At 37.5% G+C, this 24,326-nt stretch overlaps 3 protein-coding genes across 3 annotated transcripts; all 3 read left to right on the top strand.

The window, feature by feature from the left end:
- Positions 1-12,631: 12,631 nt before the first annotated feature.
- LOC130994039 (DELLA protein GAI1-like) lies at positions 12,632-13,171 on the top strand. Its single transcript, XM_057919077.1, has one exon. The coding sequence runs from the start codon at positions 12,632-12,634 to the stop codon at positions 13,169-13,171; it is 540 nt and encodes a 179-aa protein (XP_057775060.1).
- Positions 13,172-17,129: 3,958 nt separating this feature from the next.
- Positions 17,130-23,584, top strand: LOC130994038 (uncharacterized). The gene is made up of 6 exons (XM_057919076.1): positions 17,130-17,366; positions 18,408-18,513; positions 18,570-21,154; positions 21,225-22,324; positions 22,611-22,736; positions 23,238-23,584. Exons 1-3 carry the CDS (start codon positions 17,265-17,267, stop codon positions 20,585-20,587), a joined length of 2,226 nt encoding a protein of 741 aa, XP_057775059.1. The 5' UTR covers positions 17,130-17,264; the 3' UTR covers positions 20,588-21,154; positions 21,225-22,324; positions 22,611-22,736; positions 23,238-23,584.
- Positions 21,640-23,264, top strand: LOC130994036 (L-galactose dehydrogenase-like). The gene is made up of 4 exons (XM_057919075.1): positions 21,640-21,753; positions 22,133-22,324; positions 22,611-22,736; positions 23,238-23,264. Exons 1-4 carry the CDS (start codon positions 21,640-21,642, stop codon positions 23,262-23,264), a joined length of 459 nt encoding a protein of 152 aa, XP_057775058.1.
- Positions 23,585-24,326: the final 742 nt, after the last annotated feature.

Raw genomic sequence — 24,326 nt, 5'->3', positions numbered from 1 at the left:
CGTACTACGACTTTGCGTGTAGATGCAAGATGCTGTAATTTATAATTCTATGTGAATGAGTAATTTTATTATTTTCGTTTCATGCTCTAGTCCCTCCTCGTTTTCTATTTATTTTTTACGTTCTCGATGTGCTTCAACTCAATTCTTTAAACAATCAAAATTTCATATATTTCAAATGCTATGCTCACCATTTATCCTAACAGAATTAATTTACACCTCATATGAACATAATTATAAATCATGTGATTATATATACAGTATATTTATCGAAACAAATCTATTTATTATGAAAACACAAACGCAAAATTGTAATTAAAGAATCAATCAAAGAGTATTTATAAAACTCAACAAATCATATATATTTTCTCTCTCCTCTCTTTCATCATACACATTCTTCAATCTTCTATATACTCTCTCTCTCATATTCTCTTTTTCATATTTTGATGATTTTTTTTAAAAAATCAAATGTTATTTATATAAAATATTCTATATATATCTTAAATTAAAGATAAATGCAAGATCTTTGATTATTCAACTCTTTTATTAGTATTCTAATAATATAATTTATTTTCCTACTTATCAATTGAAGCTTTTCTAATAAGATGACATAGGTAATGTGCTAACTTAGAAAAAAATAATTTTATGCATGATTAGCTCATGTTTAAAAAATATTGTGATGTGAAAACTCTTTTTTTTTTTTTTATTATTTCTTCGTTTCTTTTAATTTGAATGATATGTTTATTCTATAATTTTAGGGAAGAAAATAAAGTTTTCCATCAAATAGATGGAAAATTAAAAACGGTACTTTTCAAAATTATAAAATAAAATTAAGGATCTTTACTGAGTAATTGATGTAGATTATTTTATTTTTTAAGAAAAAATAATTTACATTTACTTATAATCTAACTATATTTAATATTTATTTTTTATTTATTTGATACATCATTTAATTTATTTATTTTTTATAAATTAACATGATTAATTAAAGAGATTTAAAGACCGCGCCATATGGGGCTCGAACCCAAGACCTTCGGTTTTAGACATTAACTCCTAATCGCTTAACCGATACACACACTATCGTTTAATTTTGATGCAAAACTATGTTAGCCGTGCATCGCACGGACGAATGTAATAGTAAGTAATAAAATGCAGTTGAAATGAAGAATCCGACTACATAAGGTGTCGGCATTGGCATAATTGAGTAGTTGTAAAAAACCGTGTAACGTTGTGGATTGGCTTTCGATCTTTTTGGGCTAGTAATAAAATAGGATGGTCCACAGCTCATTAACGCTCAATTTTATTGTGAAACTAAAATAACTGTTACTCAAACCATTTAATAGTTGATCGAAAATGAAAATAGTTCAAATTTTAGCTGGAGAAAGAAAATTATTTAACAAGTGATTTACTCGAATAAATCAATTGCGTGGAGTACTCTTGTATAAAATCGTCTCATTATGAGATGCATCAAGATCTGAATTCACGTTCAATATTATTTTTATGAGTACAACTACTATAAAATTATAAATATATCATTGAAATATAATATATATATATATATATATATATATATATACATATATATGTGTGTGTGTGTGTTTTGATCATAAAGTTGAAATAAATGTTGTGATTAATTATTATTGTGCTAGTTAGTTACATACGCCATGATCTTTTAAGTTTAGGCCGATTCAGATCGATCATTATTCTTTTGCATGAATATACAAGCATGTTGATGTATTCCAAATTTATCCAAAATAACAGCGTATAATTTTATCTTTACAAAGGTTAATAAAATAGTTCATGCGTTAACATTCATTTAAAATTAAATAGAGGGACTATACATGTGTAAATAGTTGAAATATTTCATTCGAAGAAATATTCTCAACTGTATCATCATACCTTATATTTCTACAAATTAAAGAGAGGGAGTTTGTTTGATGCATCCTTTTAAAACGTAAAATATACTATTACTAATTTGGAGTTGAACTCGACCATAATGTTTGAGCTCGTAACATTGAACATACTGTATATAAATTAATAATTGCACAACATTTGTGCGTTAAAACTTACTCCAAAATTTACGATTAATTTAATGCACATAAATAAAGTTGGCTTGTGGCATAAAACTTGATAAAGTATTGGGTGCAAGATATAATGTAGGGACAAGAATGAAATAAGCCCACGATTATTCAATTCATTGGGGCTCACATTGCTTCCTAGCTTATTGACTATATTTCTCCCACTTAATTAGCTCTCTCGATCTTTAAAAATGATCATCCTTTTATATAGACGGTGCTAGGGTTTCTTTAGTAGAGGAAAGGTTTTCGAGTAAAAGGTGAGGTAGAGTTTAGCAATGAGGTAAAAGTAGAGCTAGAGAAATTGGTACACTTATAAGGTAGAAAAATGGCGAGTAGAGATGAGACGAATATGACATTGTTGATTTTTTAGTTTTACCATTTTGTTATGGTTGCCAAATGCCTCTGCCCTTATTTATCGATCCATTCTCTTTTTGTTTAAACTTTAAACATCGATCATTATTCATATACATGAAAGTTCGTTGTGTTTGACACTTAAAATTTAGGGTTAATTACGTCAAAAATTATGAACAATACCTTAATTTTCAACCTTTTCATGAACTTTTTTTTATCAAAAATTCCTTGAATTTAAGGGGTTGAACAATTTTTCCATGCTTTTTGCTGTGGTGAAGCTTCGAGCTGACATGTCAATTTTTCGACAATTACGAGCTGACATGGCGCCTACTTGGATTGAAATTGACACATGGAAAATAATAAAACAAAAAAAAAACAAAAAAACTTAAGGTTTCTGAACCTAGGGCGCCTTCTAGGGTTGTGCCACCTTCGCGTGGCGCCGCCACCTGACCTCGCTCGGCCGCCGCCCTTGGTGTGCGTCCATCTCCTATCCACCAACCGACAGTGTCGCCGTTGTTGTGACGACTCGTCGTTGCAAACCAGCACAACGCGAGAACGGGCAGCAGCACCTCCGCATTCCTTCTTGGCGATGGCAAGGCGTCGCCACCTCCCTCGAAAACCCTACCTCTTCCGCCTTCGCCTCCGCCGTGGATTCAAGTAGACGTTGCGCCGCCGCCAGAGCTGTTAATTGGCAAGGATTCGAGAGTAATCCTCAACAATTCCTTCACCATTGCCTCCAGCTCTAAATCACCCACCAAAAATCGGGTCTCTTCTCCTACTTATATCCAACACCTTTTCCAATTCCTCCCTCTTCGGAGTCCCATCCTGACCGGCGTCGCCCTGCTGCAGCCGCAGATTCAGGTAGACGTTGCGCCGCCACCGTCGAATTCTAGCAGCTTTTCCCGCCCCAAACACCTCCAATTTCCATCGATTTCCTCTTCTTCCTCGGCCGATTTCTGAAGCCACATCGGAAACTTCTCCACCGCCGATTTTCTCTTCTTCCTCGGCATCACTTGCAGCAAAATTAGGGTTCAGAAAGGGGGGATTGGTGTTAAACGACGTCGTTTACCCCCAATTAAACGACGTCGTTTCGATTCTCCACCGGCGATGTCATGTCATATTTCCGATCACTTAAAACATGCCATGTCAACTATGAATTTGGGGACTTTTAGAAAGCATGGAAAAATTGTTCAACCCCTTAAATTCAAGGAATTTTTGATAAAAAAAAGTTCAATAAAAGTTGAAAATTGGGGTATAGTTCATGATTTTTGGCGTAATTAACCCTAAAATTTACCTTCCTATATTTTCATTTGAGTGATTCTTCCTCTTATTTTCGTAATGTTGAAGATCAAAGTCATCAAATTAATCTTAGTTGTTATCCAAAGAAAAATTTCTTTAAAAAAAAAATGCCCTAGGGGTGAGGGGTTAGACAAACTCCCAACCTGTAAATAAAACATCAACCAATATCCCATACATGGCATTGCCCAAAAGTGACAACACCCAACAGATACCACAGGGAAAAATAGAGATCAAACCCATACATTGATATAGCCTAGCTAAAAGTAACTACATCCAGATGACAAAGGAAACAACAACAAAAAAGAACAAAACAAGAACAAATTAACTATAAACATGATATCTAAATCTAAAGTTATGATAACCAAGCTGATCCATCCTAGCCAGAGCAAGAAAATAATGAGGAGCAGATAAATAATCAAAAGCAGTCAGCGCCATGACATGATGACCTCTCCTTGCCATAAAATCAGCAGGCCCTCGCGATGGATGTGAGTGAAACGAACCTGTCGGTGCCAAATAAGCTGTCAGATCCAAGCAACAGTATGACAGATACTAGCATGACCATGATGCCCAGCAGCCATGAGCAAAATGATTATCGCAACATCTAACTCAACCCATATCTATGTGAGCTGAAAAATTAATAGCCAGCCTAAGATCCTCGAGCAGAGCAGCTAACTCAGCTTCAAAACTGGACGTCGAGTGCAGAAAGCAATAAGAAGGGCTCTAGTGTGATCATGAACCACTCATCCACCTGAACAACACTGCGTCTGTGAATCGTAAGAACCATCTGTGTTCAACTTCACCATGGGGACTCTAGAGGGATCCAGCGCACCATAGTGGAGTGAAGAGTCTTCCTAACGGGAGAGTTGGGGGCATGAAATCAATCGAAGGAGAGCATCCCCGCCAATGAGTGTCGGTGAGTGTCCCCGCTGCAATAAGAAGGCGAAGATGATATATAACCTACAAAATCACGTGAGAAGCACGAAAATGAATAGCCATGTGCTTACAGCTATTCTACGTGCAAGGGATTAGGAAATAATATGCCTCTTGGTCTCCTTGGGGAAAGCCCGCCGCTAGTGACCTAATCTACGTGCAATATCAGTGCTCGTGTAACAAGGTGTATGTACAGAAGGGAACAAAGAGTCAAAATAAGACCATCCAATCAAAGTAGTCTCACTCCACAAGAACATATGTAGACATGATTCGGACTGAGGAGAAGATTAACATAGATACATGGAGGCAAGAAAAATGCCCCGCGACTGAAGACGAGAATCAATTGGAAGACGACCAAATAACAGACACCACAAGAAGATAAGAATGGTGGGAGTAAGACAGTCGCTCCAGATATCAGCAAATAAAGTCTGCCTAGGCAGCCGTCTCCGGATAAGATTCTAAGCAGAGGAAGTCGAGAACTCACCGTGGCTGGTCAGATCGCAACGCATCATATCCTCCGTCCGGCTAAGAGAATCAACTAAATCAGTAGGAATATCGTGCAAATCACGTAAATCATGCTAACGAGTCTCATCCCATGCAAAATCATGCAAAAAAATCAAAAAGCGAGGAAAAGTGTGACCATTTTCGGGATGAGTATATGAGCTCAAAGGACGATCCCCGAATCATATGTCATCCCATAAAATAGTCCTACCATCTCCAATGGATCACATAATATGACAATAAGCAGACTCAGAAATTTGCATCATATGACGCCAAGTAGGACTCACATGGACAATGTAATGCGAGCGCTGAGGAAAACGACCATTACAGTACTTAGCCCACATGTATCTAGCCCAAAGCGACTCTCTAGCCTGAAAGCACACCACAACTTAAAGCTGAAGGCGCGGACTAACTCAGAGAAACGACGAATGCCGAGACCCTCCCTCCACTAAACACATGTAAATCTGCTCCCAGCTAACTTAGTGGATCTTCCGCTGCTCATCCACAGAACTCTAAAAGAATCGAGTAATCAGTTGTTCCCAATCCCGGAGAACACTCTATAGAGGCTCCATAATCCGAATGATGTGGATGGGAATACCACTAAGAGTACTCCGAATCAGGGACAGACGCCCGCCAAAATAGAGATGGTGATGGGACCATCCGTGAATCCTATCCGTCAACTTCTTTCTGATACCAAGGTAGTAAGAGGCACGACGGTAACCATGAAAAATCAGAATGCAAAGATAAGTGAAAGGTAAAATACCACGTTGGAAGCCACCAATCTCACTAATGCTCTGCTCCCATTGCCCATGACGCTCACTAATGTAGAAGCTACTCTTACTATTGTTCACATTCTGCCCAGAAACAATAGCATAGTGGTGGCACTCAACCAGGCACTGCATGGACTCAGTCTTCGCCTGCGTGAAGATAATAATATTGCCAACAAACGAAAGATGGGAGATGAAGAATCCCCTATAAGCCGTCCTATACATCATGTGAGTCTGTACAATCATAAGCCGATCTAAGATCCTAGATAAGTAGTCTACAACCAGGATAAATAAGGACGGAGAAAGCGGATCACCTTGTCCGAGCAAACGAGTCGACATAAAAAAAATAGGAAGGAGCTCCATTCACAAGAACAAAAAACCAACAATAACTAATACAACGCTCAATAAGGCTCAACCAACCCTGATTGATTCCCATCATCTGAAGAATCTGTAGTAGAAACGACCATTGAACCTACCCGATCATACGACTTAACTATATCAAGCTTAAGCGCAACATTTGGGGTGAGAACGCTCTTATCTGAAGAAAATGTTAAACTTGGGCTTGATCACAACCATCATTTTACTCACTATAGTTATTTTATTAAAATAATTATAAAAAAATAATTGATATACTTTTTTTATTCCTATAACCCTCTATATAAATTCATAATAAAATAACTTACACAAAAAGATACTTCCTCCGTCTCACAAAAATATAATTTTTTTACCATTTTGGGTCGTCTCACAGATTCATGAACTTTTTTATTTTTGCACACTTCCCCACCACAATCCCTTTACTTTTTATCTCTACTTTTCATAAAGTGAGGCCCATTTTCCACTCACAATACACTTTTATCTAGTATTTCTTCAAATCCGTGTCACTTACAAATGTTCATGTTTTTGTGAGACAGAGAGAGTATATTTATATAACTAAAATACTCTCCTTCACTCATCGCTGCAAGATACGAAAGCAACACAAAATCGTCTTCTCCGATCCCTCTTCAGTATTCTCATTTTTTTCCTCACAACTTCGACATTTGCTCATGCCATCTCAATTACTGCTGGACTCACATGCGTCTTAGCTTATATGTCGTGAACAAAGCATCATTCGATGTTTGTTGTGAATTTAAAAATAATATTATTCTTTTTTATACACATTCTCTATTATACACGGAGAACAAAAATCTCAATTTTGGTTAGAAATTCATCATCGACATATCTGTTTTGACGCTGAATTTAACTGCATAGATAAGAGAGAAAAAGAGAAAGTAATATACATATCTATATTGTGCAATCTATTTTATTAAAATTTTGAATTGTGACAATAGGGATACTATAGTAAATTTATCCAGTGTTTTTGTGATCTATTTAATTAAGATATTATAATGAGTGAGACCCGCGCATTGCTCCCAGGACACCCGCAGTCACACTAGCGGCCGCGGGAGGGACCGCAGCTCCTTGCGCAAACGCGCCGCATTCCAGCACCCGCACTATTCTTTTTCGCGACCGAGGCCTCTCCTCCAGCTGCCAAGCTTCTTTCCCAGCGACCGCGCCAAGCATCCCAACTCTCGCTCCCTCTATGCCAAACACACCTAGTGCTCGAGCTCTTTCCACCTTTCCAGCGTGCGAGTTCCACCAAAGCAGCGGCCGAGCTGCTGCTCTCCGCGCCGCGCTAAGTGCCCAACGGGCGCTCCATTTCCTCTCGGCCGAACCATTTTCCAGCGATCGAGCTTGCCAATCCCAGTGCCCGAGTGAGCATCTCCTCGCTACCCAGCGCCCGTGCCAGATTTTCAGCGACCGAGTGCTCCAGCGCCTAACCCAGCGGTGAGCCACCCGAGCGCGTTTTTCATTCAGCGGCCGTTTCCTTCAACCAGCGGCCGCGCTGCTTTAGCCACCAGCGGGCGTTGCTTTGCCTCCGTACTCGAGCTCACCTTGCCAAGCGCCTAGCGGGCGCTCCTTTTCCCCCGCACTTCTTCCGTGCAACACTCTGCGCTCGCGCCCCGTTTCCAGCGGCCATGCCTTTATCACCCAGTGCTCTGCTTATACTCCAGTCAATGTGCGCCACGTGTCCTATTTCAACATTAAAGAGAAAAAACGTACTTTACAATATAAAAGGCTGACTTATCATTTCCTTAACACTTTCCCAGAAGCAGTTGTAGTCATTGTTGCAGACACTATTTTCCTAGTTAGGTTTTATTCGCTATGATATTTCATCATTGCGCCTAGAGTAATTCAGTAGTTAGATATTCATGTTCAGTTATTGTCATTTATTGTAAGTCACTATTTATTGTCTAGATAAAATTCTTGATTTATGATTTCATTACAGTATCTGTTATTCTTTCCGTATGCTCTTTAGATTAATTCTTATTTATGATTTAGATTGTTGTCTAGATAATTGATGTTTATTTTGTTGGTTTATGTTATTGGATTGATGCTCTTATTTAAAAACCCTAGCGTAGAATTACATGCTACTTCATTATTTTGCCTATTTACATTTGATTTTTGCCTAGATAATTTTACATGTTTTATTTCAATTTTGCGCTAGTTAATGAGAGAGCGAGAGTCAGATCCAATAATTGATTAGAGTGTTTAGTGTTTAGGTTTATTTTCTTGTCATCTGTGTGCAACACGAGTGAACGCCTTGCTTAGCCTTCATTGAGAGTACGACTTGGGTTAGCTTATTCCACTGCAATTGACCTCGTACGATTGCGAGTCAATTCATTAGGTGTTTTGAGTTGAGTAAGTCGCATATCGTGGATTTTTTCTTTAATCTCTTCACTGATAGCAGGAGCAACCCGATTGATATTGCAGCGGTTGAGGCGATGATTGATCATGTCGTTCTGGATCATCACCATGCCATGCTTTCTCAGATTCCGGATGTCGAGGAGATCTCAGTAGCTATTTTTCACATGGACCCACATAGTTCCCCGGGACCTGACAGTTTATCTGGGATATTTTCCACTATTGTTGGAGCATCATTCATCATGACATTTTCTATGTTATCCTTACTTTTTTCATGAAGACCTATCTCCTGAATGGTTGTAATGCTAATAACTTAATTGGTTCTTATTCCTAAGAAAAAAGTGGTTACCTCGGTGGTGGATCTTCGACCGATTATCCTTTCAAATTTCGTTTTTATTATTTCGAAAATCCTTGCTACTAGGCTCAGTGTTGTGGATGTGGATCACATTTCTCTTAACCAATTTGGTTCATTCGGGGTCGTTCGATGCATGACTGTATCATGTTGGGGTATGAAGGGGTTAACTGTATGCGGCGGGCGGATAGAGGCTTGAACATGGCTTGTAAGATTGATATCACGAAAGCTTTTGATACGTTTTGCTGGGATTTTTTGTTGACTGTTTTGAGAGTGTGCGGTTATGATGATAGATTCATTGGCAGGATTGATGTTACCTTGCGATCTTCTAGGTTGTCGATTTTGTATAACGGGACCAACTGCGGTTATTTTGCTTGTACTCGTGGTGTCCGGCAGGGGGATCCCCTCTATCCTATTCTCTTCGGGATTGCGGAAGATGTGTTAAGTGCTCTGTTTACTAATCGCGTCGTTTCTAGGCATCTCACGCCTATGAGGTTTTCTCGTGCACATCAGTTTCCCACCCACCTTTTGTATGCTGATGACATTCTGGTGTTCTGCAAAGCCACGACTCGTAACGCTCAGACGTTGTATAACATTCTGGATTATTATGGGTCTATCTCGTGGCAACATTTCAGCTCGGATAAATCTCAAATTTTCTTCGATGACAAAGTGTCTGTGGGACTGTGCAGGGAGATTTCGAGGATTGTCAACTTCTCTAATGGTGATCTTCCTTTCACTTATTTGGGAGTTCCCATATTTCGGGGCAGAGTTCGCTCCTCCATCTTCGAGCTATTCACGACCGCATTATTAGTAAGTTCTTGAGATGGAAAGGTCTTCACTTATCTATGGCTGGCCGACTCTGCCTTGTCAAGTGGGTTATCCAAGACCCTCTTACTCATTTGATGCTAAAATTATGTAGAATGAAGAAGCATGGATATGTGGTACTATTGAGTCTGTTAATTGTTCCTATACTTACCAATTACATGAAATATTACAAGCATTCTACCAATTACATGAAATTACCTCTTAGCTTTGTAGGTAAATTATTTTCACTATTCTATCATCATAAGATTAAGTAAATAATGATATAACTAAAAAGTTAGTGTATATGATGAAAATATATGTCATGATATTTTCAAATAAGAAGTAAGAAGCACAATTTTCAAAGGCCTTAATGCATCATACTCTACAGTTTTGATGAAGCTATGTTGCACACGACACAACTTAAATTTTTAAGAAAGGTTAAATAAACATAAAGCAAGTATGTAAGAAGGTAGTACAGATTATGAAAGTACTACAGAGTATAAAAACACGAACAGAGGCACCAAAATCCAAACCAACAGAGTATAAATTCAAAATCCAAACCCAACAAAGTATTAAATAACCCATAGTATAAAGGCAGTACATATTATAATAGTTTATACCAGTTATAGAATTTGCATGCATTAGTTAGTAGAATATTAGATCTTACTATCAAAATACATTAGTTTTGAAAAGGTTAGTTTGAGGAGATGGATACCAAACCAAATATATTGGTTGCTGACAAAAGAGACTATATAGTGGTACAAAAGCATAGTAGGTATCATTGTTTCAGATTACATACAAAAGAAGCTTAACTTGATTCCCAGAGCAACAATGCAACACTTCCATATCAAGCTCTGTCAAAGAATTTTATATTACTTCACAGTGTATTCATACGAAGGCATAGAAATTTATATTTAGATAATGCAATTATACCTGTTATCATCATAGTGTTTAAACACAATGGTTGTGTTCAGTGCATCAAAGATACCTTCATACTTCAGGTTGTTTCGTAAAGCGTTTGCAAGTTTAAACTCTTTCCATCATTTTGTTAATTCGATTATCAGGCTGGATGGAAGCCTTACGACAAGTCGCACTAGCCACATTATTTTCGCACCTTCAATCCGAAGTTGCACCTACTTTTGTCATCTCAAGTAAGCATAATAGAAAGGCCTTCACACTGTCTGCAATATTTAATATGCAAATTAGATGAAGTATATAGAAAAACAAATGGTAAACAATTATGTGATTTAAATTGACCACTTTGTAGTATAAGCTGGATTTATAAGTGAACGTAAATTCTGGAATTTTAGGTAGTGGAGCAGTTAGCGGGAGTGTTGTATGCTGTATCAGTTGCTTCTGGTTGTGGTTGAAGATATGCATAAGTGCTTCGGGCAAGGCTTTCGAGTGCAACTCATGTGAGTGATGTGTCAGTTGTTTCTGGTGTTGATTCAAGAGATGCATCAATGCTTAGATGAAGGCTTTCGAGGCTTGCATCCTTGTTGAACAATTTTGGCTTTCATTTGTTGTCAAACATCGTTACATCAAAGATTTGATGTGCCAAATCAAGAGTAAACGTGAGCCGATCCGTGCTCTGAAGCTTAAATTCGTTAATCAACTCTTGGACCCCAGTTGTGAATGCCCAAATGGGCATGCTCATGTTCCCAAAATGTATTTTATCCAATGTGATATTTATGATTAGGTTTGTTTGCAATCTCAATTTCATCGAGGGGCTGAAGTATGCCTCATATTCTTTATGGAATGGTTGTGGAATCAACTACATAAATGTGGAAATAATTAGTTCATTGCATTCGCATCTTTCAAAAAGTAGAACATTGAGCAAAACATTAATTAAGGATAAAGCGTACTAAGTATTGAACTTTGTACTTTGAATCATAGTCGTTGGTCAAAGTAATTGTAAATTTCATTCTTAGATACCAAACAACACATTCTTAGATCATTTATGAGAAAAGCAACATTTATAAGAACAACAAACATAATACAAATATATGATATATGTCAATGATCCACAACATAAACTGAAATGCAGTCTACACGAGTAACAAAACCCGGCAAAAAATAATTGATATGTACTGAGAAATTAAGTATTGAAACTATTCCACAATAATTGAAGTTATATCATTTACAAGTTAGGTTTTTCAATTAGAAAACCAAAGTTCTAAAAATGTTTCTTCCACAAATATATCCACAAATATTTCTTGCAAAACACAAATTGTATAAGAATTAACACATTAATCTATTTGTTGGTGTAGGGAATCAGAATTACTTATCGTTCAAATCTTCGAAACCTCAGTTGATATTCGGCGACGACGTTGCAAATGGTTGAGAAACTTTGTGTGAATGTTCAGTTCGAGAATTGTGAAGAAGGAGTTCAAGAATTGTATTGGTTCTTTCTTTTGGTATGAATAGTGAGGAGTCTTTTCATCTTCTAATTTGCTGGTAGTCTTAATAAATGGCTTCTAATTTGTTCCGTTTTTTTATTGAACCGTAAAAATCAAGAAAATGAATGTGGTTAGTTGTAAAGATGGATGGGAGTGGAGTCTTAAGTGTAAAAAATGTATGATTAATTTTTGTTGGAAGTAGTTGGTAATTTATTATGACATTGACTAAATAAAATAGGGTTAAGTACCAAATACCCCCCCAACGTTGGGGCCCCTATCGCGTATAGGACCCTATAGTCAGGGCAGGCGCTGTTTACTACCTCAACGTGGCTAAACCTAAGCAAATCCCCCCCCCCCCTGCGTTTTAACACCGTTAAGTCACCGTTAATTTTTTTTTAAATTTTCAATCCCATGCCCGATTTCGATCATTTCTTCGATTCCTCCACCATAGATAACTCCAGCGTCAACCAAATGGTGGTCGACTCTGATCTCACCGCCATCCCGGGACAAGCAGTCTACCCTAGGACCAAACCCCCACATCAGACGCAGCCGCTGCCCAAGAAATTGAAACTTTCGCCGCCGACCGAGTCGGTTGTCCTGGTTGACTCGCAGGAGAACGGCATCAGACTGGTTCATTCCTTGATGGCCTGCGCGGAGGCCGTACATCAAGAGAATTTCAAATTAGCTGAAGCTCTTGTGAAAAATATCGGATTTTTAGCTGTATCGCAGCCAGGGGCGATGCGAAAAGTGGCTACCTATTTCGCTGAAGCCCTGGCCAGGAGAATTTACAAATTGTATCCCATAAATCAGCTCGACTCTGCCTTCACCGATTTGTTGCAAATGCACTTCTACGAGACCTGCCCCTATCTCAAATTAGCACATTTCACTGCAAATCAAGCAATTCTGGAAGCATTTGCCGGTAAAGATCGAGTCCATGGGATTGAAAATTAAAAAAAAAAAATTAACAGTGACTTAACGGTGTTAAAACGCAGGGGGGATTTTCTTAGGTTTAGCCACGTTGAGGTAGTAAACAGCGCTTACCCTGATTATAGGGTCCTATACGCGATAGGGGCCCCAACGTTTGGGGGGGGGTATTTGGTACTTAACCCAATAAAATATATTCTGATTAAAAAATTGTATAATGAAACTTAAGAACATAATTTTAATCTTGGGTTTGAGTTTTATTATATGCATGTATAATGAAATTGTTTTGGTAATTTAATTGAAGAATTATCCAAATAGATTTATGTATTGCATAGTCCCATATTTATTCAACAGTCCAATAAAGCAAATGGATATATTATTGGCTGAGTCCAATTCGTTTTTTTTTGTTGTGTCTCTTATTTTATTGTGGCCTATATTTAGATATAAATTTCTTTATTGTGGCCCATATGCATAACTAATATATATATATATAGGGAGAGGTTCAGGAAAGAACCATAAATAAAAGAAGATCGGAGAACCATTTTCAGCCATTCGATCATCAAGATCTACGGTGGATGCATCATCTTGTTGGATGAATGCAGATCCTGAGTTCGAATCCTGAAGGGAGCATTTTTTTTAATTTTTTAGTGCATTAATTTTAACAGCGAATGCATTAATTTTTACAGTGGATGCATTAGATTTGATGGTTCTCCCGTTCTCACAAATAATGTAGTTCTCTCTAGAACCACACCCTATATATACATATATATATATATATATATATATATATATATAGGGAGAGGTTCAAGAAAGAACCATAAATAAAAAAAGAACGGAGAACCATTTTCAGCCATTCGATTATCAAGATCTACGGTGGATGTATCATCTTGTTGGATAAATGCAGATCCTGGGTTCGAATCCTGAAGGGAGCAATTTTTTTTTTATTTTTTTGAGTGCATTAATTTTAACAGCGAATGCATTAATTTTTATAGTGAATGCATTAGATTTGATGGTTTTCACGTTCTCATAAATAATCTAGTTCTCTCTAGAACCACACCATATATATATATATATGTGTGTGTGTGTTAGTAGGCTATGTATGACATTATATATCTCATTATAATTAATATATATTCATAATATTTAGAATATATAAGTTATAAATAACTTAAGATATTTAGGAAACGTGATGATGCTAAAGTTCATGAATACATATTTAATACAAAAGAAAATAATTAGAGAAGACATATTTACTACAATTCTGAAGTAGAGTTTTTTTGTTTGTTCATAGTAGCAAAGAGCTTTTTATCTCTTTTTCAAAAGCAAACTACTTACCAAAAGAAACAAAAGACATCAACACTTTAGAGGTGTTGGTCTTGAAAGTCGATAGGGTGGGTTCTTCAATTACTGCAGAAGTTTGAAGTGCAGTTATTAGCAATCTATATTTCAATAACATAATTTTATATTACATTAATTTCTTACATTAGATAATTTTGTTTCTGTACAATGAGAGCATCTTTTGCGCGATCGAAGAAGACGTTGTAGTGAACACTGTTCATCAATGGGATGGTGCGACCAAAATCTGACCATGCACCAGCCAATTCGTAAATGTAGCTTTGGACGTCTCTTCAGCAATTTGACGTTTCAGTTCTTTTTGTTACCTTCATATTGAACTGTGATGTTTTGTTTACCCTGAAGAGATAATTCAACAACAAAATTCTTGCATAATGCCTGTTTGTTATGTTATTTATGTTAGTATATAATTTTTGTAGTCAAAATTTGGTATATTGACATGTAAATAGTTTGTGTTACCAATCTCCAACATTGAGAATTTGTGTATGTGAATTCAAATTGAGGAGCAGCCTCGAACTCAGTTTCTGCAAGTTATATGATTAATGTGTCTTCTAATTAGAAATAATCTACAAAGATAGAGTAATAAGTTATCTTACTGATGGAAACTGAAGATGACTTTTGCGAAGGTCCAGCATCTTAAATGAGATCAAGATAAAATCTTTTTAGTAACTTTTCTAAATGTATGAAATATATGAAAGAATTATATTTCCCTTACCATTGTTCAAAGATTGACTCTTCTTGTAACGTTCTTAATTGATCCATTTTTTGCAGCAATGAGGTGCAATACAAGATGGTCATTTGGAGTTAGGTGCACAAACTCTCTGATTTTTTTGTTTTTTTTTTTTGTTTTTTTTTTTTAATATCTTGCTTAGGTACCAAATCTTCTCACTTCAAGATTGGTTTTCATGTCTCCATATTTTGAAACGAGAAAATTAGAAAAAAAAAATTGAAACGCGGGAAAATTAGAAATTAAATAGGTTTCTGATTTCTCTTCTCACCACCGTTCGGTCGCTCTCTCTCTCTCGGTCTCTCTCTGCAGCCGCCGGTCGCCGCCTCCCCCACCTCCTCCGGTTGCCCGTGGCCACGGCCTCACCGCTTCGGACATCTCCGTCAAGCGCTGCAATTTGCAAGCGCCAAGCAGGCAGCACAGCAGCAGTGCGCCGCCCAGCCCTCGCCGGCTCGCCCCGCCCCTCCCCGTCCCCTTCGATTGACAGCTGCAGTGCGACTGCGCAGCGCCGCCCTCACCTATTCTTTCCCGCTCCCCGCCTCCTTTGGCCTCGGTGCCATCGTCCGGCGACTCCTCAGCAGCAGCCGTTTCCAACAAAAGGTAAGATGGTAGGCTATTTGGGTGTTTTAGAAGTTTGATTTTTGATTTTTTGTTTCTCGCCTTACCGAAGAAACCACCGATTCAGTCGAACATTTTTTAGATCTTTGAAACTAATCGGGCATTAGAAGAAATTATGATTTTGGAAATTCTTCAATGTAAAACTAGTTATTTTAGACCCACCACCATTTAAATTATTTATCGTAAACATTAACTTAATTTTCTTATTATGTGTCAGAAGCTTCAGGTTGAGAAGAGTTATATATATATATATTGCTGTAGAATCTGTATAAATGACGTGATATTTGGCAACAAATTCGAGTCTTGCTTTATTTTTCTTGGAGCCAAAGTTGTGATGTTCATTGCTTTAATTATTGGATAATGCTAACAATGGGTATCAACCAAAATTTAGCCAACTTTCAGATTACACATTGGTTAAAAGATGGGTGTGTTTTGGCGGGAAAATGGATTGGTGTACATGTATTGAGCTTTTATATATTTTCTTATTATGTGTCAGAAGCTTCAGGTTGAGAAGAGTTATATATATATATTGCTGTAGAATCTGTATAAATGACGTGATATTTGGCAACAAATTCGAGTCTTGCTTTATTTTTCTTGGAGCCAAAGTTGTGATGTTCATTGCTTTAATTATTGGATAATGCTAACAATGGGTATCAACCAAAATTTAGCCAACTTTCAGATTACACATTGGTTAAAAGATGGGTGTGTTTTGGCGGGAAAATGGATTGGTGTACATGTATTGAGCTTTTATATATATATAGATATAGATAGATATATATATATATAGATATAGATATAGAGAGGAATGTTATACTACATACCTTATGTGAGCACCTTATGTGAGCACCACTCACGTTTAGCCCTCGTTAGCATTATTTTTTTTGTTTTAGATATTTTTTTTATTCTAATACTTCATAAATTGTTATTAGGATCATTAATTTTGTAAATAACATAAAAATCAAAGTCTAATTTATCTTTTTTATTAATTATTTGAAGTTAAAGGGAATATGAACAAATCGGACTTGATTTTTATGTTATTTACAAAATTAATGATGCTAATAACAATTTATGAAGTATTAGAATAAAAATAAATGTCTAAAACAAAAAAGATAATGCTAACGAGGGCTAAACGTGAGTGGTACTCACATAAGGTGCTCACATAAGGTATGTAGCATAACATATATATATAGATGATTGAGTTTCATTCTTTAATCGTTATTGAGGATTAAGGTTAACAAAAAAAGTTCAACTCCTATAGTGTTTACTGATGAAACAGAGAAGGTTAACACTGGGGATTTGCCTCTCTTCACTTTCGAGATGCTGGCAACTGCCACATAAATATCATATGCTGTATTAAGTGTTCGTTTTTCCTCATTTGTTAGTGTTGTGCGTGGTGATATTCTGCCAAGTTTTTAGAAGGTAATGGATGGGAAGGACATCCAATCAGATCTTCATGCCCTTCAAAGACTCTACGGGCTTCTCAAAAAAGATGGAGACGAAGCTTCGGACTCCGGCTCTGATTCGGTATGCTATTCTGCTTATTGAAGTGATTCTGGTCATGGTATCTCTAATTTCAGATTATTACCAGTTTTGGAATGAAAATGTGATAAACATATGTTTACAATCTTTATATCTTTTTGACTGAGGATACTCTTTTTTCTATTTCTTTTTTTTTCCCGGTAATAATAAGCCAGGAACTGTTAATAATCTTATTTCGAGGCTTTACAAATGTTTTAGTTTTTTGCACTTATTTTCACAGTGTTTCTGTGCACCTGGTTGGAAAACGTAGCTGCTTGCGAACAAGTAAATCAAAAACAAGAATCTTCGGTGGCTTTCAGATTCTTTCTTCTACTATATGACCTTTCTATTTTGTCCAGGAATCAATATTTAATGTAGTTTCTTTGTCATAATAATCATGTAGAGGTTCTTATAACGAACTCAACATGGTACGTACATTGTTAATCGCCAGTAATTTTCTCTATGAGAATTGAGAACCATAAGAACACATCTAACCTATTTGAACTGAAGAATTGTATGAATAAGTTGTTTCACTTGTGGACTGAGAGCCTGTGGATGTAAGAATCTCTAGCATATTTGTGACATTGCACATTGTCAAGGGCTCATCTTTTACTCGATGGTTGTAGATTAGATTATATGCATTAACTGCAGAAACAAGTGAGCTCATTTTCTTGTTATGTTTTTACATTGCATGTTTATTTATTTGTTTCCGACTTGCTATGCAAATATTTTGCCATATATCAAATAAAATTCTGGTGGCAAACAGACTACACATTTATCTGAATTCGGCATAATTTCAGTTCATAATGAACTCTCAAATCTTTTCTGTCACTGAATCGATTTGGTGATCTTCCTTATATTATCATCCACGGATATCTATTGGGTACTCATCATACAGCATGTTCATTAGGTTTTTACGTTTGCGCTTGTTTTTTCTTTTCCTTCATCTTTTTTCATAATTTGGGTTTACTACAACCCCTACCAATCAATAGTTCCATTCAGGAAAAATTTCTATGGTGGCCTGACTATCTTTTGTCATTCGGACAGCTAGATGCGCACACTCGGATTTTCTTAAAGAATCTTTTGGATGTGGCGACTAAAAGAGTCCTCAAGCCGAAACATATCTCTTTTGTTGAGGTCCAATGCAAGATCCGTGTTCAGATTATCTCTTTTAACATATCTAAGTAGTTTTCTGATCAATTGCTACAGGTCAAGCCGAAACATCAGGGGCACTTTCTCCTGCTCGGCTTCAGCAACTAGATGAGGCAGCCTCCGAGGAACGGCCTACAACACGTTCAAGATTGTCAATAGCCGTGGAAGGTGATCAAAGTTCTGATGGCAGACTCACTCCTGAATGGAGTCAAGCAGGTGCCATGGAACAATCAATTCATAGAGTGCCTTCAATTGGACAGAAACGTTGCAGGATTTGTCAAAGGAACACTGTCAAACAACTTGGATCCACAGGGGCGACACATTTTCACGAAGTGGCTCGGAACTCAAACACATATGCTGATCATCAGTATCGGCAGAACAGTGTAGGGATTCGTGAGAAGGAAATTGTATGGTTATCAAGAAACATGTCAGATGATTCAAAGTGTGAGAAGCGGAGGCAAAGACCGTCTGACTTGAACATAATTGGAGGTGCAGACATTTCACCTGATAGAATGGCAACTGACATCTCAAAAATGTGTCATTCTAATATGGAAACCATCAGTAAACCTGAGGAACCTGACTGCTTATCTCAAGAAGCTTCCAAAGCGATCCAGCAGATTGAATTATGTATGTCAGCATTGCGTATGGGAGAAGATCGATTGCACTTGTTTGAGACGACTTCTTCTACTCAGCAGCAGCATCGTGTTCCAGAAACAGAGTCAGCCGTGCAGACAGAATACGATGCAGCTCCAAGCGTTGGTGCAAGCTTAGGTGAAAATCTGATGACCAGAAAAAATTTGTTGTGTGAAATTTCAGGCCAAAGGGTTATGGATGATATCGTCTATCCAGTGCAGCAAGTGCCTAGAACGACAGCCGAAGTGGGAAACCAACCACATTTGCCCAACAGTTATATGCCTAGCGGTGTTGCACTAATTCCAAATCAGACATCCTATATTACACCCTGTTGGCCAGCCACTTCTTCTGCTTCTAACATTGAGAGTCCTTATCAAAGCCGGACTGTTGTGGAGGAAGAAGAAAGCAAGCCATCATTCAGCTTCATGAATCCAAAAAACCACCCACCTCTCATAAATAAGAAAGCGATTCACCTTTTAGCAAGCTCAAGCTTCCATGAAAACCAGTCGGATGCACGGGATAAGGACATTCACCAGACAGCTGGAGGAAGGACTTCTTTGCAGAATCTAGAATCAGACGGTACAGCTACTAACTCCTACTCCAGCTGGAGCAGTCAGCAAACAAGCAGTCTTGATAGCAATAGTGAAGATGATTCGGTGACAGATGGGGGTAGAGAGCATCAGTATGTTACTTGGAGTAAAAGCAGTGGAAGTTGGGATACCCCTCTGTCTAATGGAAGTGGGAGCCACAACAGCCGTTATAGGAGCTACAGCGACGAAGAGGTTTACTCCTCATCTAGCGGAGAGGGAGCTCGTGAAGTAGCTGCCAGTAGCAGCAGTAGAAATGAGGAGTATTCATCGTATGAACAACCAATCCGAGGTCATGTGAGGCCCATGCACTCCACATCAAAGAAATCAGGCCTCAGCAGGGTCGAGAAAGCTTATGGCATCAACCTCAAAAAGCAATCTGGGATACTGAAGAGGCTGAAAGATAGGCTGGCAGTAGTCTTCCACCACCACCACCACCACCATCACCACCACCACCACCACCACCACCACCATAATCGTGGTGATCGTACTAATGATGAGACAAATATGAGCTGTAGCTCGTCCTTTGACAAGCACAAAGGGAAAGCCATAAGTCCTAAAAGACAAGATGAGGCATATGGAGGAGCAAAGGCTGTGGAAAAGGTTGGAAAATCCAAGATTGGTGAGAAAAGGCGGCAGAGCCATTTCCGTGGGCTGATGGGAGGTCTGGTGAGGCACGTTCGACACTCAAAGCAGTCGAAACGGACTAGTGAGCATGGGCCGAAGAGGACAGTGAAGAAGTCTCACTGGTGGCAGCTGCTGCAACAGCATCAACGGTCCAAGTTGCCTGCGAAAGCTCTTTTAAAGCTTGGACCAGGTAAGAAGAAAGCCTGCTTAAAAGCTCTCCCAAAATGATACCGCATTTAGCTACTAAAAAATCAGATTATGTGATCATAGTTATGTACTTATGAGTTACATGTAAATTGTATGATCATAGCTATTTGTAGGCCCATAGATTTGTAAATGCTGACTTAGTAGTACCTTTTTTAAATCTTCTGTGAAGCGTGGTAGTTTTGTCATTGTCGGCTAGTTATATTTTTTTGCCCCTTTTCATTTTTGGATTATTTGCTTGATAAGAGTAAAGAGATGAGGAAGGTAGAATTTGATATGGCAACCATACTTTCAAGTGTGGCATATAAAATACACAACTTAGTATTTAAACTAATGTAGCAACTCCGTCCAATTTTCGGTGAGGACAATATGGGAATTTTTCATATGTGGCAAAAATGGGACCTGCTGGCATCTACGAGTCGTCCTGTTGGAAAGAATTTTGAATGGCGCTGTTTTGATCAGCGTATTGAATGTCAAATGTCGCGCCATTTTCATCCCTAATTTTACATTGCCTTTGTTGTTAACCTTTTTTCTGATCTTTCCCCAAATTAAAAGCGAAGCTTCGATTCTTGTCGGAGTTTGTCAATAAAGGTTGGTCCATGTTCCAAGCTTCAATTTTTGCTAGTGTTTGAGTACCGTCGATAACCTTGCTTGATATCAGGGCTGCATATGCAACACATTAAGCTGAGTTCAAGTTGACAGTTCAAGATATGAAGCAGGAAAGTGTTGGTGCATTTGAAGAGTTCATGGCAAGAGACACTTCAAAATTCTGTTTTTCCGCCTCTTGCGCTTCTCCTTCAGGAAGTTGGATTGCTTCTATGTTTCCTTTTTCTTTTTCTTTTTATTTCTTGTGGCTACTTTAATTGACTGTTAACTAATTTATGTTTGTTGTGTTAATTAGTTTTCTTGACATTTCAGATTTGTGGATGCAGTAGCTGATTTTAATTTGAGTACTAATCGGATGTTCAAATATCTTCCTGAATTTGGTGAATTAAATTTGGATTTTTAGGTATTATGGAGGAACATTATCTGATAAAATGTTGGGAAAGCATTGAAGGCTTTGGGAGTAGCTAGAAATGAGTTACATTGTGTCGACAAAATGTGGAAGGTACAAAGAAGGTTTCGATTTTAGTGCTGAAAGAGTGACGAGGAGCATTGATGAGAGCCTGGAGAGGTTGCAGCTTGATTATGTAGATACCCTGCAATGTCATGATATAGAATTTGGCTCACTTGATCAAGTTCCATTTTGTTTTTATCTATGTATGCTTGAAGATTAATTGCTTGAGGTGATATTGTTTGGATCGCATAGAACAGGGAACTCGAAAACTGAGGCTTGCTATTATGTGCTGTTTCTCAATGACAGCCTGCTGATGCATAAATTATGTCCTTAGTCAAATAAGGTTTCTTATCTGATTGCATGACATGTCTAATTTCAACTGAGAAATGTCTCTTGGAAGCTGTGTAATCTTATTCTTTCTTTATAATTAAATATGGGTGTTCGAGGTGAGGTTATCTTCTGATCCCATTGTCTGTTGATTTAAACGTTTTGAGTTGGTTTTCTGTGTGCAGATTGTGACTGAGACCATTCCTGCACTTGTTAAATTGAAGGAAGCAGGAAAGGCTAAATTCACTTATGTTCTGGATAGAGTTCCACCTGGAACAGTTGATGTAATCCTATCATATTGTCACTACGGTGTAAATGACTCCACTTTGGAGGATCTCATCCCTTATTTGAAGAGCAAGGCTTCCGTGGAACTCAAGGTGATTCTGTCTTCTTCAGGCTCCGTGCAATTCTTGAGCTTCCAAATTAATTATGATTTTAGTAGATAATATTTGTTTTCATTCTCATACCATACTTCCAACTAAAAGCTTCTACTTTGCACCCGAAAAAGAGAAAGGTACTCTTGAATCATGTGTGGCTTTATGTGCAAGGATAAACTTCTTTTTGACTAATATGTTAAAATCACTGATTCTAAATTACAAGTCAATCTATCTAATGCTGCTTACACCGGTTCTGTAATTAAGCTTCTGAATATTTTCCTCTCAGGCTGCATGTCAAGATGCTGCTGCTTATTGTAAAGAGAAAGGAAAGAATATATCTAAACTATCTTTGCAATACAGCTTATCAAATAAAGATATTTCTATCTTGGTTGGGATGAATTCAGTCACACAGGTAAATGTTACTCCATTTTCGGCGGCCTCTAAATTCTCTTTGTTTCGCGAATGACTTGACGCCTAGTCTCATGTAACTGTCTTTAAATTGTTGTTCTACCTATTTTCCTATACAATTGCATTAGACACATTATCGATATATTTTTAGAAGATTCTATACAAGTCTGATTAGACGGGCCTGTAGTTTTATTAGACAAATGGTTAAATAGAAAGTAGTATCCCAATCTTCGTTCTCTTGACTTTTACTGTAGTGCTCATTCTTTTGTTTCTTTTTCATATTGATACAGTTGGGATGTCTTTGATGCCTCAATATTAAAAGACTTTTTAGAGAGACTTATGAAAGTATTAAATTAAAAAGGCATGTATCTTTATCGGATAATTGGTTAAATGCTTAGCTCCTGAGTGGGACCTATGTGGGGAATTTTTACAACACTTCCTCAACGTGCACCCGACCAAGATATCTCACAACACTCTATAGTGAATAACATGATGTTTATGTCAGGTTGATGAAAATGTAGAGCTGCAATAGAAGTTGCAACATTTGGGAAGGAGAGAAAGCCATATCAGAGATTGAAGAAATTCTGAAGCCTGTGAAAAATAAGACATGGCCTTATCCATCCATAAATTGCTGAAATCCCTTTCCATTTTATTCGTCTATTATTCATTGGTTGTAAGTATGTATCGTTTTTAATTCTATTTATGTAATGTTAAAACGGTTGCTGCTTGTAGCATTCACGATACAGACAATTTGTTGAGTGAATTGCTAACGCAATACCAGAACATGTATCCGTTTCTAAATCATTGATATATCAAGCAATCTGCATAAAGGAGAGAGAGCTTCTTCCTTTACCACTATGCTATTATCTTGTTCATCCTTGTAATTTTATTGCACCAGAACAGGGTTCATTTGCTCGTTTGGTTCAAGTTGAGGAATAGAAAGGAAATAGAATCAAATAAAGGGAAGAAATGGTAACAATAACCATTATTTTTTATTGAGTGTTTGATTTAACAATGGAAATAAATAATTAAGTAAGGAATTCTCTTTCTTTTGTTTCTGCTCTATTTTGAAAAGTAACAAATTGAATGATTGGGTTACCCTTAAGTAAGGATAATGATTAACTTATTACTCAAACCAAACAACAAGTAATGAATTCAATTAATTGAATCCCTTTCATACCTCCAAAAACGGCCAACCAAACATGGACTAATTCGTAAATGTCGTTTCCTTGCATTCTTGCTCCACAATAGGCTGCAATCAAAGAGTTATACATCTGGAACTAAGCCCATTCATGAGAGCAGAGTGGAAAGGAAGCTGCCTGATTCCTCAAGCACAACGGCATTCTCATACTTGGCCCTTACAAATCATAGTATGAAGAACCTTGACAAAACCTACTCACAATACGGCTATAAGGAGTATGTTGCAACTGAAGGTGGCTAGTTTTGATCACTCGTCTATCAATTATATTTGGAGAGAAAGGGAGAGTTAACTAACATTGTTTAAATTATGATGGATTATCACGTTATTAATTTGTATTTGTAACGGAGGAGAGGTTAGAATTTGTAAACATTAAACGAGAGGAAAAAGAGAGCA

Source organism: Salvia miltiorrhiza, chromosome 7, assembly GCF_028751815.1.
Source record: "Salvia miltiorrhiza cultivar Shanhuang (shh) chromosome 7, IMPLAD_Smil_shh, whole genome shotgun sequence".
Lineage (NCBI taxonomy): Eukaryota > Viridiplantae > Streptophyta > Magnoliopsida > Lamiales > Lamiaceae > Salvia > Salvia miltiorrhiza.
The sequence above is the reverse complement of the archived record's forward strand: the minus strand, read 5'-3'. Positions and strand labels throughout refer to the sequence as shown.

Excerpts from the sequence above, each read along its gene's own strand:
- LOC130994039 (XM_057919077.1), top strand. The coding sequence starts at position 12,632 with ATGCCCGATTTCGATCATTTCTTCGATTCCTCCACCATAGATAACTCC.
- LOC130994038 (XM_057919076.1), top strand. The coding sequence starts at position 17,265 with ATGGATGGGAAGGACATCCAATCAGATCTTCATGCCCTTCAAAGACTC. Across the intron at positions 17,367-18,407 it reads CGGACTCCGGCTCTGATTCG|CTAGATGCGCACACTCGGAT; the intron begins GTATGCTATTCT and ends TCATTCGGACAG. Across the intron at positions 18,514-18,569 it reads TGAGGTCCAATGCAAGATCC|GTCAAGCCGAAACATCAGGG; the intron begins GTGTTCAGATTA and ends CAATTGCTACAG.
- LOC130994036 (XM_057919075.1), top strand. The coding sequence starts at position 21,640 with ATGAGTTACATTGTGTCGACAAAATGTGGAAGGTACAAAGAAGGTTTC. Across the intron at positions 22,325-22,610 it reads AGGCTTCCGTGGAACTCAAG|GCTGCATGTCAAGATGCTGC; the intron begins GTGATTCTGTCT and ends TTTTCCTCTCAG. Across the intron at positions 22,737-23,237 it reads GGATGAATTCAGTCACACAG|GTTGATGAAAATGTAGAGCT; the intron begins GTAAATGTTACT and ends TGTTTATGTCAG.